General features: G+C 41.6%; 1 protein-coding gene across 5 annotated transcripts in view; it reads left to right on the plus strand.

The window, feature by feature from the left end:
* Positions 1–15792, plus strand: part of PTPN7 (protein tyrosine phosphatase non-receptor type 7) — a 294573-nt gene that overhangs the window by 155112 nt on the left and 123669 nt on the right. For all 5 annotated transcript variants that reach the window (XM_069238936.1, XM_069238938.1, XM_069238937.1 and 2 more), the window contains one exon: positions 3111–3195. In XM_069238936.1, coding sequence (XP_069095037.1) covers positions 3111–3195 — 85 coding nt within the window. The remainder of the gene's footprint in view (positions 1–3110; positions 3196–15792) is intronic.

Below are 15792 nucleotides of genomic sequence, written 5' to 3' on the forward strand. Positions count from 1 at the left end.
CGACTAGAAAAATGCTTTGTACATGTGGCCATAAAAAACGAAAACTAGAGGTTCTGAGAGAAAATGGGGAGGTAGCGAAACATAATGAAGAGCTAATTCAAGAAAGGCGGAGGTGCAATGTAAGGGAGTGGGGAAAGAGAACGGACTAGCTAGCTGATTCTGATTAAGATAAATGATTTAGGGCCACATGTACGTATATATTTGGAATTGCAATTCCCTTATTGCGATTCCATGCGAATCGCAATTAGGGAATCACATTTCCAAATTTAAAAAACTCCACTGAGTTTCCTTTCCCATTCCCGGTGGGTCGCGAATAGACCTGCCTCATTAATATTAATAAGGTAGATTGCAATTTGCGACCCACCGGGAATCGCAAAAATCACAGGGATGGTGGCCTGCTGGTGTCAGCAGACCACCATGTCTGTGATTGCTTTTAAATAAAGCACTATTTTTTTTAAAACGCAGTCCTTTTTCCTTAAAGGAAAACAGGCTGCATATAAAAAGAAAATAAATTACACGTTTCATTTTCAGTTTTGAAGAGTAGGCAGTGGTCCATAGTACCACTGCCTGCTCTTCAATAACTTTTTCGCATGCATTCACAAATGGGAAGGGGTACCTTGGGGACCCCTTCCCCTTTGCGAATGGATTAGCACCAATTTGAAATTGGTGCCAACTGTGATTGTTTTCTGACCGCATTCATGGTCACAAAACAATCATACATACCATTTAAATTCGGTATTAGGAAGGACGCCCTGAACACACCCCTTCCTAATACCGAATCACAAAACCCAAATTGTGATTCGATAACAAGTTACCGAATAGCAGTTTGGGCTTTGTACATCCCAAAAAGCATTTTTCTAGTCGCAAATGGGACGATTATGCAAATCGACCCGTTTGCGACTAGAAAAATGCTGTGTACATGTGGCCCTTAGTTTTTTGCAGAAACATTTTTTTTTGCAGTGAAGTTAAACTTTTTATATTCTTTTTCAATTCTCCCTTAAAAATCCCAGACTGTAATGAGTGAATTAGAGAGTAGGAATTGTCTCTCTCAGTACTAAGTCTCCACTGATGATTTCAAATCATTACGGAGTATGGATACGAGAGATGCTGAAAGGTAAAGATGTATTCTGACAGAAAGAGGGTGCAGTACAGAGAGGGATAGACTATACTGACATAAATATAGAGTCAAATGTGGAGAAATAAAGAGAAAAAACACGGACATAGGAAATAAGCAATATTGAGAGACAGAGGTCCTGAGACAGAATGGAGTGAAGTTGAGAAGGAACATAAGGGTGATACCTTGACAGCTGGCAAAACAAAACTTTAGAGGGAAAATAAACAATAAAATAGACAGGAAACTGTGATGTTAAGAAGGAGAACGAGAAATATTGAGAGAGGTACTGCAAAAAGAAGGAAAGGAAAATATTAAAAGATGTAGAAGGGCAATTGAAAAGAAGAAAAAAGAGGTGTTACAATGGAAAAGAGGCAGAGAACAGAGCAGAGATGTGTTTTATGTTTGCTTCTAATGCGCACTCTATTATATGTACCTTTTAGGCTAATCACTTTTTGAAGACAAGAAGCTAACTCTTCAGAGCAGAATGTTTAAGGTCTAGACACCACATTAGTCCGAGTCAAGTATTCAAATTTGCTTCTAAATAAGAAATATGATTTTGTAAACATTTTATGGTGGTATATAGGCCAACAGTTTGACGAAATCATAGAAGTGAAGTTATATTACTAGAAGTGGTCGAAGTTTAAGCCAGGAAACTTTGTCTTTGGTGAAGGCATCAAAAGCTTCCCAACTTTGGATAATTTTCCTTCACGTAGCTAAGGGTCAGATGTAGGAAACTCCAATTTTGCGAGTTGCAAATTGCGAGTCTGACCGACTCGCAATTTGCAACTCGCAAAATTGGATGCAGAAAGATGTCTCAGACACCTTCTGCGACTCGCTATGGGGTTGCAAATTCATGCAATATTCATGAGGTGGGTCGCAGTTTGCGACCCCATAGCGAGTCCCTGCACTCACAGGGATGGTGGCCTGCTGTAGTCAGCAGACCTCCATGTCTGTGACTGCTTTTTCAATAATGAAACTTTTCAAAATAAAAAAATAAATAGGCAATTTGCAATTGCAAAGCCTTTGCAACTTTAGACACCCTAGATATCACATGCCCCATGAACCCTGCAACTAATAGTGTATGCATTTAAACATCAAAGTGAACTCGGAAGTGGATTCTGTTTTCTTCTAGGAACAAACATGTGTTCCATAGCTTTTGTAGGCTGATGTCCAATCTGCTCATGATTCGAAGCATTATGAATCAACAGTCAAATTAAATAAATACATGTAATTGCAGTAATCAGTGAGGTAACTCATAATAGTAGAGCTATCACTTTTTTAACCTATTCTAAGTGTAAATTTCACCCTTGGATGCTGCGCTCTTTGTTTCCCCTAAGAATCCCTTAAATAAATGTATGGGGCCTGATTTAGAATTCGGTGGATGGGGTTATTCCCTCACAAACGTGACGTATTTCCCATCTGCCATTTTACGATTCCATAGTATTGGAAATCGTAATACGGATAATGGGATGTCCGACACATTTGTGATGAAGTAACCCATCCGCAAGACTTTAAATCAGGACCATAGCATTGAATGTTAGAGGAAGATAAGGTTAGTATACCTAAAATGTGGAAATTTGACGCTATGCCTGAGCAACAAGCTATTTAATTTAGGAAAATAGTCATAGAGATACTGAGATGTATCCACCGTGATTTCTAAAACGAGGATTGCAATGTGATTCCTTTAGTAGCTGCAGATTTGTTTCAGATATGAACAGCTGTTTAGTGACAGGCTACATCCTCAATTTCAAATCGAGTGTTCAAAAACAGCTTTACAGTGGCCCATCTTTAAGGGCACAGGTCCTGTGATGGAACTTCCTGAGAGATCACAGAGGAATAAGATGGTGATGCCGTCAAGCATCTCCTTTGTTATGTATGAAGAGGGCATCCAATTAAGTGCCATGGCACTATAGTAGAAAAGCATTCTGTTATGTGATATAAAATTAATTAGTTTTGCAGCTTCTGCTTCACATGCCATGTCTTCCATTTCTTGCAGAAAATCCCACCCAATTATGTAAATCCGGAAGAACTAGCTATTCCAGGACGAGCCTGCAAGGACCGTTATAAAACCATCTTACCAAGTAAGAATCTTACGCTTCTCCTTCTAGGTGTTGGTCAGAAACCATTTGATGCTCAATAATGCAACACTCGCACCTACATCTTGAGGTGTGAGGGGGACACTGCATCCCAATTATGGCTGAATTTTACTACCCAGAGAGGACTGAAGGAACCCATTTTCCTTGCCTGTACGGGGCCCATGGTGTCCTTACTGTTCCATGATAAATCATAGAAATATAAAACAGTTTTTGCATTTTTCTTGTTTCATTTTTTACAGCCAATGTTCAGTACAAAAGTTGTGATAATCCAAATAAACTATGAAGGGACTGAGGATCAAAGAGGTGAGATCGGGAGCATTGGAGTTTAGCTAACACTGGCAAAACCATTGGTATGACCTTCGACAGCGGGACACAGCCATAATGGCTTTGACGGTGTTTGTTTTGGTAATACCATTGTTTATGGCAAAATCCTTGAAGATGGCCACCATGCATGCACACAGTGGCTATCTTGGTACTGTTGTTGCAAGATAGCACATGCTGGGACAGCAGTCCTCGATTGGCTTAAAAAGCAATAAATGATGGGTAAACACTTCTATATTGCGAGTGGAAGGCAGACAAAGCATTGGGACGGGGCAATCGGCTAAGTAGACACAGAGGAGAGCATTTAAAAAAAAATAAAGTGAGTGGTGGCTGTAAAAATGACAAGCAGAAAGCGCAAGTAGAGAGAGGGAGAGAAAAGGGTGCCCCATGCAGTGCAGTGCGGTGAGAAGTGGAAGAATATGACTCGTCAGATCAAAACAAAGTTAGACCTTCTATGTGTAATTTCTAGAACGGGGAGAAAAAACACTGCTTCACGAGCCAGGAACCAAGAATGACTATGGTCCTCATTTCAAGTGTGGCGGTCTTAAGACTGTCACACTCATGGTGGTGGTCTAACTGCCGCAGACCCGGCAGTAAAGGCGACCACATTACGAGTCTTGCGGTTTGGCTGAAGCCAAACTGCACAATGCGGCCAGTCCTGCTGGTCCGGTCAGACTGCTGTGGCCGGCGGTGAGTTCCTCTGGGCCGGCGGCAGACCTAAGACTGCCGGCTGTATTAAGAGGCAGCAAACCACCAGGCTTTTTACGGCAGTTGCCACACCATGAAGACCCAGGCGGTAACACCCCCTGTGAAAGGAATCCCCACACATCCACACACTTGCAAACACCCCCCCACCCATCCACACACTTGCAGTCTCACACTCCCTTCTTCACATACACATTCATTCATACAGTCCCCCACTCCACACATGCATATGTTTACCCTCTACCCTTCACGCATGCCTACAGTCACACACTCCACCTTCACACAAGCATACATGCACACATTCCCCCTTCATGCACGCATGCATTCACACACTCCCCCTTCACACACATATAGTCACACACTCCTCCCTTCACGCACGTATACATGCCCACTCCTCCTTCATGCAGGCATACATGCATACACTCGCTCCTTCACGCACACAGTCTCACACTCCCCCTTGATGTACACATACATACACACACTCCCCCTTCACAATCTCACAGTCACACACTCCCCCTTCACACACACATGGTCACACACTCCCCCTTCACGCACGCATACATGAACACACTCCCCTCCTTCATGCAGGCATACATGCACACACTCCCCCCTTTATGCACGCATGCATGCACACGCCCCCTTCTTGCACGCATACATGCACACACTCCCTCCTTTACGCACGCAGTCTCACACTCCCCCTTCATGCACACATGCATGCACACACATTCCCCCTTCATGCACACATACATTCACACACTCTCTATTCACGCACTCACAGTCACACACTCCCCCTTCACGCATGCATACATGCACACACCCCGCTCCTTCAGGCACGCTTTCATGCACACACTCCCCCTTCACACACCCATACATGCACACACTCCCCCTTCACGCACACATACAGTCACACACTCCCCCCTTCATGCACACATACATGCACACACTCCACCTTCACACATGTATACATGCAACACTCCCCACTTCAAGCATACAATCACACACACTCATGCACACCCATTCCGACGCACACATGCTCCACTCACACACATGCACCTGCCACCCCCTCTTTTTGGTCACTCCACCTACCTTTCTGGACCATACAGCAACCCACTTCGAGGTGGTAGATGTTGGCAAGGACTGCCGTGCCATATTACTGCTCATAATATGGTGGGCGGAGTCCTCGTGGCCTAGCAGTGTCAGGTTTGTGACTGTAATCAGGTAGAATTCAGTCTCTGACTCGCAATATGACGGTTGTGAGGCTGCCAACACTGGCGGTCTTTTGGCGGCTGCCAGCACAACTGGTCTTCTAAAAATGCCACCAATATCATAATCAGGGGCTATGCATTGCCTCTTATCAGAAACAAATACATCTTCACTATTGTGAAAGATTTCACCTCACTATTGACTGCTTCAAACTCCATCACTTCCTAGCAGGACTTCTGCAGCAATCTCTCTCAATTCTTCAACAACAAAATTACTGCTATTTACAGCAACTTCCACGCTCAACCTACCCATCACCGCAGGAGAAATGGCTACCAACATGAAGTTCATCCTTTCATGGGACCCATCCTTCCATTTATGGGCGCTCCATTGGACCACTGCCCCACCATGCTTACTCCAGAGGACTGCAACCCATCATTGCTATGCTCACTCCCATTTCGAATGCCTCCACCTCTCCCACAACGTTCCGAGATGCTTGGAAGAATGCAACTGTCCTCCTATTGCTGAAAAACCCTCTTCGGATCCATCAGTGCTCACCAACTACAGTCTGTTCTCCCTGCTACCATTCCTGACCAAGATCTTCGAGAAAATCATCAACAGAACCCTTACCAAATGCCGCAATGGCCACCAACTCCCCAGCACCATTCATTCTTGTTTCAGACCCAACCACAGCACATAAACTGCCCCCAAAGTTGCCTTGGACAACATCCACATGACTCTGGACAAATTAGACATGACAGCATTCATCTTCCTGGAACTCTGCAGCATTTGACACAGTCTCCCACCCCATCTGGGAATGAGGAACCCAAGGACATGCACTCTGATGGATCTGCTCCTTCCCGACTGGAAGGACCGTCAGTGAGCCAGGTACCGTACACCTCAGACCCCTGCAACCTCATCTGCTGAGTTCCACAAAAATCCTCCCTGAGTTCGACTCTCTTCAATACATACGTGATCCATCTAGCCAGCATCATCCACTCTAACAACATTAATGTCCTCTCTGACCCAGATGACACAGAACCCATTTTCTTCTCAAGGACAAGACACCCAGTAACTGGATCAAGTTCAATGCCTGCGTGAATGAAATCACCAACCGGATGAAGACCAACTGGCTAAAGCTGTACCCTGACAAGACCGAAATTGTAATGTTCTGGAAGAGCACATCACTGTGGGACTCTACCTGGTGGCCCAGAAAGCTAGGACCGACAATCATCCTCTCCACCCATGCCAAGAACGTTAGGATCATCATTAACAACAAACTCAACATACCTACCCAATTCAATGCCTCGCCATGCTTCCAAACCTTAAAGATGCTGAGGAAGATTTTCAAATGTCCCCCATTTAACTCCTGGAAAACCATCATGCATGCCCTGGTCACAAGCAAGCTGGATTACAGGAACATCATCTATACCAGGATCAACACAGCTGACCAGAAGGCTGCAGACCATTCAGAACTCAGCAGCCAGAATCACTCACAGCCTTCCACATCGCACTCGCATCACACCACACATGAAGGAGCTCCACTGGCTCCCCATTCAGGAATGATCCAAATTCAAACTCCTCCCAGCATACCTCAACAATTGCATCTGCTTTCACAAACCTTCCAGACACCTCTCCTCTTCTGGACTCCTACTTGCACAAATCCCACTCATAGGGAAAACCAGTGGTAGAGCCTTCTTCTATATTGCTCCTAAAGTGTAGAATGACCTGTTGCTACACATAAGAGCCTCTACCTCAGTTCTTGAATTCCGCATGAAGCTGAAGACCTGGGTTTTTGAGTAGTTCCATTGGGCCCTAGGTGTGCTTAGACTCACACTTGCTCAGTGCCAGGATATCCTCCTGCGTGATAGTGTGCTCTAGAAATCTGCATAACATTATTTCATTGCTAGGGCTGGAAGGGACAATACTTTGATGTACTAATACTTTTTATACTTTATCCTCTTTTGTTTTTGTAGCCATCTTTGAGCGTTTAAACTATAGTAAATATAGTTATAGGTACATAGTAGGAATAGGTAGTACTTATAGTATGTCATAGTAATTAAAGTAGTACTTATAGTAATTCAATGTCAATAGTACCTTTACTTTATATGAATAGGCATATAATTTTCGTATGATGTACATTAAAACAAAAATGTTTTTTATCCCTCTTCTAAGTGTACCTGTCAGCTAGAATGCACTCATACTGTTCTATAAAAATGATATACAATAGTATAATTTTTAAATTATAATTTCAAGCATGTGATTGCCAACGGAATGTTTTCTATGTGTCTTTTTCTTTTTTGGGGGGTAAATGCTTCCAAAAAATAATAAGTAAAAAAGTAACCATTGTGCCAGCTTCGAAGTATTTATTATTTGCACCAACAACTTATTACGTTAGCATTCTAATTTTCTTGTCTCTTCCCCATGTCTCTGTCCATCTATTCCCCACTGGGGCGATGTAATTGCCTAATTTATTCTTTACATCACCCTACCCTTTTGTTGCATATTGTTCTACACTGCCTCCTTCCATTGCTTTGTTCCACATGCAACTATTTATCATGTGCAGGGGATAACAGATGAGGGCACAGCACTCATTTTCCGGGACCAGAACCTATTTTTCATCCTCCTACTTTGACACAGAACAAGAGACAGAAAGGCAGAAAAATGGGAAAGAATGGTGAAAAAGAACCTGCAACAGTGAGAGAAAGGGGTAGACAGTGTATGGGTTGAGAGATGAAAAGGGCATGTGGTTGGAATCGATATTATGCTCCCTTGGTATTTAGCAAAAAGGATATTCCACTGGGCCGGCTCTGACTTTGTGAGAAAAACGTTTGGCACCAGCACGTATTACTTTACAAATTAAGCGTGGACTATGCTCTTTACCTTCCAACCCTTCAATACGGCTTTGTTAGTCACGTGCAAGTTTTAAGCCATAAAGTATTCAAATCAATAAAGAACAATTGCAGGGATCATTAGCATATGAATTAGCTTAGAGTGCAGTTTATTTTATGCTCCTTGTAGTGGCATAACAAGGCAAATTGTTTTTTCAGATCTAAAAAAGTAGCCTACCAAGTCAAAAGTCAGAGTAATGCAAATTGAAAAGTTTCCGGGTAACACTGCCCTCAAGTAAATTGTCAGGTAAATTAAGGTACTCTTGGAAATCTCAGAAAGATCACTGTAGGGCTTTAGGCAAGCTGGAATACACCATTAATTTGTTAAAATGTCCAGTTTCCCCTGTGCTAGCATTCAGCTGCTGTGTACCGAGGTGAGAAGAGAAAGCTGTCCAGGTGAAGGGATACAGTGTGTCCCATATGCGTTCCAAAGTCGATATGTTGTGGCTGTCTGAGCCCAGCAGCTCACTTCTGCAGATTCAGCCCATCGGGTAATGTTCCTGATGGAGGAACAGATTCATAACTGTTGCTTTGAAAACAAAGAAGCTGTCAATATTTTATTGATACCCAAGGAACCAAGGTGCTCTCATGCTCCTCACTCTCTCCTGTTTGAGGATGGTGAAAGATAGGAAGGGCCTTTCTCTTGCTCCACATGAGCATGTGCACCTAAATATTACCAGTCCAGGCAGCTGTCAGAGTCCTGAACAATGCAAAAAGGGCAGTACATCAAAGCTGTGCAGGTACAAATCCAACATTTGAGAGCACAAGTCTCTGCTGTACATGGTAAAGGGCTCAGCTGACTGATATCTAATAATTTAACGAGATTTAGGATTATTGAAGCTCTGACATGGATATCTCCTGTTTGACACCATAAGCCATTCCTGGGCACAGCTTTACAACCAGCATCATTTCCATGTTGGGACATTTACACTCAAAACTCTAATTGCAAAAGTGAAACTACAAGTCCCACAATGCAGAGGGAGTTCAACTCCTCTCCACCACCCCTCTAACAGACTGAAGGTGTCACATACCAAAAGAGGAAATTTAGCCACTAGACATTTTTTAACATGTTCATTCAAAAACTATCATAAGCGATTCAGGATCCAGACTACAGACAATTAAATAGAGAAAGCTCAAATTCATTGGTTGAAGCTGAGGATTTTACATTTCTAGTAACTTTGGAATTCTCAAAACAATACAGCGTCCTGAGTGGAGGTTTAATTTCCTACTGATATTTGTTAGAAATTGGGTTAATGGTTGAGGTGACTAAAACCCTACTCAAGCAGCAACTGCGATTTATGTCAGTGTAAAGTCACAAGGAAAACCCAAAATAATCTGTGCTTAACCCTCTGGTAGCTTGGCTCAAACCAGTCAGGCTTACTTTAGAGGTAATTTGTAAATTAATTGTGCAGCACTTTAAACAGTAATAAATAGAAAACACAACACACAAAAAGTCACACACCAGTTTAGAACAATTGAGTTAAATTTCATAAATGTTTTAGGCCAAAATGACAAAAATCAATTAGTAGAACTGGAGATATACAACATTCTGTTCCAGACTTTGAAGCCTGGTGCCCTCTGAAACTGAACACATTCAACCAAAGGCCAGTTTCAGTGTAATTGACCCTCTTTAGTTGGAGGCAGCTTGGTTCCGGTGGCACATTGTACACATCACCTATGTTTAGGCATATTCCTTGCCACTTAGGGCATTACATCAAACACTCAAAAGGTTAGGGGGTGAAAGCTTGCAAATTGTCTAAATTTACAGTGGTACCAGAGTATACAGGGTGAAGGGTCCTGTGTACATGTAGGATAGAGTACAGTGCATCAGTTTTAATCTGGTAGATGATGGAGGCAGGTTACCTTATGGAAATTGTTTCTGGCAGTGGGAGTCCTGATGTAATCAGAGGTCAGTCTATGGTACTGTTTATGCATGCTGCTACCAGACAGTCACTAATTTTGCAATAAAAGTGTCACATACAATGCCTGTCAATTTTACACATTTGTGCTTGGCAAACATTGAAATGTCACACACAAACAGGCTGGAAACTTTGTAGCCCTGAAAAAGTCTCAATATTCACCACCACCTAATAAGAAAAAAATGCTTTTCCTGTGTGCTGGGTAATGTTTTATTAAGTTAGTATTGAGTTATTTAGCAGAGTGGTAAAATTAGGGAAATTCCTGTCATGATAATCCAAACAGATTTTTTGGGACAACGGGAAACAGCCTATTGTTTGGCCCTGTCTGTTCTTGCTCAAAGAGCTGGGTGTGAAAGATGATTTGACTTGCAATGCACATGTAAGGACATGGTTAATAGAAGAAAGCAATGGAAGCAATTATCTGAGAAACCCATTACGGTCTCCTGGCTTTGACGGTGACACTAATGCATTACACTCTTGCAGTTCAGAAAGAGAGGGGGTGAGACTAGCAATTCAAAGTTTTATCCCTTTCATACATTTTAAATCATTGGTTTAAAAATAATTTGATAATTTATAAATGGTTTCTACTGGATCCACGTTTGGCTTTCAAATGCTTAAACCCTGGACTATATATGCCCAGGGGAAAGCCAAAGGATATTATTCTACTGTTTAAATACAAATACCAACGGAAAGTAATCAACTCTATTTGACACTAATAATGTGGTACAAGATGCAACTGTATGTATGTATGTATGTATATGAGTGGTATTTGTATAGCACAGACATGTATTTGGTATTTGTTTTACAATGTGTTCCTACAGGGTGAGGTTGGTGTTTAGGTAGAATCCAAGTGACTTGGAATTTGGTGAAAGTTAGGTTTTGAAGCCATCAAGGTTGATGTTACTGAGTCAGGATTATATTATTTTGTGCTGGTTGTTCTTGATAACTAACAGGAATTATGTATTAGGTTGTGTATGGGCTGGACGTCAAGGTCTAGATTGGGTGCAGGCAGTGTTTGACTTGTTGGATATCTGGAGCAGAGAAGAATTTCAAGAACATTGGTGTATCATTGGCATATTGGTGAATTTCCATGCGTAGACATCCAAGCAGCACCACGTAGAGGCTGAAGATGGCAGATGACAGTATGGAACCCTGGCAGACTTTGCAGATGATAGGGATCTGAATGTGGAAACAAAAATAAATGTTCTTCAGGAAAGTTCAGTAAAGTTAAAAAAAATCTAGAGCTTACTCTTGTTGATATACCAAATAGTAACTCAAGCTCTTTTGTAAAATAGCCAACAAGTAAGGTACTAATATAGATTTTTGTCCAAACTAATACCGAAACTCAAACCCCACTTAGAGCATAGGTTTGGGTCTGCTGCTTCCCTGAATAGCTCTACTCTGGTGCAATGTCACTCTACTAAATGAAAATATTGAGTTAGGAGAAAAGATGGATGAGACCATACAAATGTTTCTCTCCTGTTTCTCCATATTGTCCACTGCCTAGGGTTGGACATTGGCATCCTGAGGAGTTGAGGGGTGTTGTTCAGAATCCTGGGTGCGTATATTTATAAGGCCTGCTGCCTAGTTGAGGCAAATGCAAATCTAGAGAGACTGGTGATAGATAAGGGCACTGGTACTAGCAAAACAAGTTTGATTGTCCACTCTACTAAGAGCTGGATTGGGGTAGTGCATGTCCTCAGTGAACTGTTTAGAAAACCTTTCAGACAGCAGCACTTACACCTCTACAATAGGAAGCAGAAGGTGATGAGCAGAAAGGCTCATTATTTCAGAATGAGCAGTTTAAGTCATCCAAAGTGGGAGCAGCACACTCCACAATGCAAATACAAAGAAAATGCAAGTGGGGAAGCTGGCTCATTGGCTAAAATCCTAATATAAATGAGAAATGGAAGCAGGAATAGCAGCAGGAGAAATGAACTGGAGTCAGAGAGGTTTGCTCACCTAGACATGGCAGTAACTACAATTGTCCTGGTAAAATGTACTACAAGAGTATTGGGCCAATACTACAGTATTATAATAAAACAGATGTGTAACACGATACTGTATACTATTCATCAGGTGAGAACGTTTGTACAACTTTGCTATTCATTTTTAGAACCTTTGAAGAGCATGATGTGCAAGTGATTTGAGGGTTCAAGATGTGAAAAATAATCTAATCACATTGGAAGAATGGGCATTTTCCCTTTTTACAGTGTGGTATATGCGGATACTCAGCGGACCCAGGCATTCTTATTGATTGGTAGTATCTGAGAATCTTTGTCATTAAGGGATTCGGGCACTTAAGCCTGCACCCTGATAAAAAAGTATCAGGGAAAGATGCTAGGGCCAAGGGGATCATACTCTGACCCCCAGTCAAATGTTGAGGGCCCCATAGATGCAGATCCTGCCCTCCCCCCAAAAAAACTTAAATTCTGTTTTCGACATGTGATTCAATGACCTGGAATCAGATCTTAAGATCTGTGGGTAGATCTAGAGATTTATGGAAAATTTTGTATTTTTTTCAGGAAATTCTGAAAAAAGAAAAGAAAATTCCCACTGCAACTGTGAATGGCCAAAGGCCATCTGCAATAAACACTGTGGACCCGTGAGCCAGGGCAGAGTTTAGCCCAGACCCTATCAACAGAACCAGCTGTCCCGGCTAAATGCCAAGCATTGCTGGTTCAGTGACATGGGGCTAGAAGCACAGGGTGTGGGGAAGTATAGCAATAGTAATACATGGAATTGAAATAGAAATAAATGGGAGTTGAATGTAGTAGGTCACCAAAACGTTCATCTAAAAATGTTTCTTACAGATACTTTTTGATTTTATTTGCTCATAAAGCATTAAACAATGTTTAAAAAAACTGAGAAACTTAAAATTAATAATGAGATCAAAAACAGAGAAACTCAATGGAAAAAAATAAAATTCAAGGTTATGCTTACAAAACAAAATTGTGACAGTTATGGTTGTCAAAGCAAACCAGGACTCATATCCCTGCTAGGCATTTCTCATTACATCCCTGTGACATCCCAGATGACATCATCAGTGACATCATGGATTACACCTCGGTTTTAATCATTGATGATATCACTGATAAGATCACATGACAACTCAAATGACATCAATGACATCACTGTATAAAAAAGCATAATGTGTGATGTAGAACTTGTGCACTTCAAACATGCACAAGAAATGATTAAAACAGCTCTGTATACACTTTAGAAAGACAAACTCAAGTGCAGTGAAAAGGTCTAACACCTTCTTCAACTAATCTTGAACAACTTGGTACTTACGTAATGACTAAGCAAAAATACACTCCAATAACATGTATTCTTAATACAGGGGTAAAAGATGAGACCTCAGAGTTGAGCTGATTGAAGGATGTGCTATTTATTCAATATGCACCACTCAGGCATGTACTGCGGGTACAAAAGATGCAGGATGATTGTCCTAATGATGAGTGATACAGTCATGTTTCAAGACATTTTTAAGGATTATTGCAGTCAAGTCTTGACAATTTTTCCTGCCTTCTGAGTTCATCATCTTGACCTTCCAAAACAGAGAGCTATTCCTTGGCTTTCCAAATATCCCATCAAACCTATACCTAACCTGAACATCTCCTCCCTTATACTGTTTTATATTTTCCTTGAAAATTAAAACCACATCTGTAATTTGCTTACAACATTCTTGTAACACTTGGTGTACTTGCTCAAGCATTCTCTTTTAAATATTCTATCACCAGATTGCAGTCCACCTCTGTAGGCACGATACAGGTTTATACAGACAAACCTTTTGACATTGTGGAATGTCTCATGCAAATCCAGGCCTCATTGATGCCAAACTGGGTTTGTTTTGATGGCCACAAATGTCTGGGTCTGATCTTTCCCATTTCAGACAGCCCACAATGATAACACATGAGGGGGGGTCTCAGTTACATTTTTGGTTAACGAAAAAGGTTACCAATTCATCAGGGAGAAATCCCCACTGTAAATTATCAGCCAGGTGTCTGGATCTTTGACACTGAGTGAGAATTAATCCGGAACTGTAAATCACATTAAAATGTCATCACAGTTCAATCTTTTTACTTACAACTTATTAGTCTTTGTTTCGGTCTATTGCGCTTTTCATTCAATAAGTATTTTGAATTGTTATGTCTTTCAGAAAATCTTTTCAGCAGCTTTTCAGCAATACTGTGTTTAGTATGCCATCATGGGGAGTCAAACAGTTCTGATCTCATCAGGTTTGATATTGGTGTGTTGAGCACTTGATTCACAGAAAGTAAGTCCATTCAGGTGCAGAATACCTCCAACAAACATCAGATTCTCTCTCCTCTTCAGGCAGGGTTCTGACCTCGAATTAGCACGGTGGACCAGGTTTTTAGGTTGGCTGTCTTATTCTGGAAATATGTAGTTCTGGCAAAGCAACCCTTATATGTTGTCTTTGTTGATTTGCGATCTGCTTTCGATTTGGTCCCAAGAGAGAAGTTGGGAGAAGTGTTATATAGAATAGGGACTCCAGCTAGCATAATTAAATTATTGAAACGAATGCATGAAGACACAGATGCGCAATTGAGATGGGGAAACAAAGGCGAGTTGACTGATAAATTCCCCATAAATAGGGGCGTCCGCCAGGGTTGCGTGGTAGCACCGCTTCTGTTCTCCCTTTCTATTAATGAGGTGGAGCATGCCAGAATGATGCTCCCACTTTAGATGCCCAGAAAATCCCTATTCTTCTCAGATGACTCATTACTCATTTCAAAGACTCCTATGGGTCTACAAATTTTTGTTGATAGATTTAATTTATTTTGTCGGAATTATGGTTTGGAGTTGAATTTTAAGAAAACGAAATTGATGGTATTTTGCTCTGGCCCATTGAAGAAATGCACTATTAGCTTAGATGGCGATCTTTTGGACAAGGTTAGCTCCATCGATTATTTGGTTGTGAGGCTCACAGATACATTACATTGGGAAGAACAGGTTAGCAAAAATGCTGGACTCCTGCAACATAGTGCAGCATCCATACTGCGCTTTTATAGGAGTATGATGGCCAAAGCTGTATCTCCAGCAATCAAGATCTATGTGGCCAAGGCACAGGGAGCTGCTGTCTATGGTGCAGAGATATGGGGTTTTTCCGACAGTAACAGGATAACCACCGGTGAGAACAGTTTTGCGAGGGCTCTATCTGCGTGCCCTCCCAGCACCCCACTGATCCCATTGTTTTTAGACCTGGGATTAAAACGGATAGCTGACTTAATCATTTTACGACCTTTGTTATACTTGGTAAGGCTATGGACTGTTCCTGAATTGGTTGGATACAAGATCTCACGTCTAGAACTCTAATTCTATTCCATGGGTTAAGCATGTATCTAGCTGGCTCTGTACCTTGGGCTTAGGAGACTTCTGGGAGAATCCCCATAAACTTGAGAAATCTCATGCAAAAGTATTGAAGTGTGTCTATTGGTCCTATGTACGAAACAACTATATTAGCCGTAAATCCCATGGCCGTTTAATCAATCTTTTTATTGACTTCAAATGGTACCCACATT

The sequence above is a fragment of the Pleurodeles waltl genome, chromosome 6 (genome assembly GCF_031143425.1).
Source record: "Pleurodeles waltl isolate 20211129_DDA chromosome 6, aPleWal1.hap1.20221129, whole genome shotgun sequence".
NCBI lineage: Eukaryota > Metazoa > Chordata > Amphibia > Caudata > Salamandridae > Pleurodeles > Pleurodeles waltl.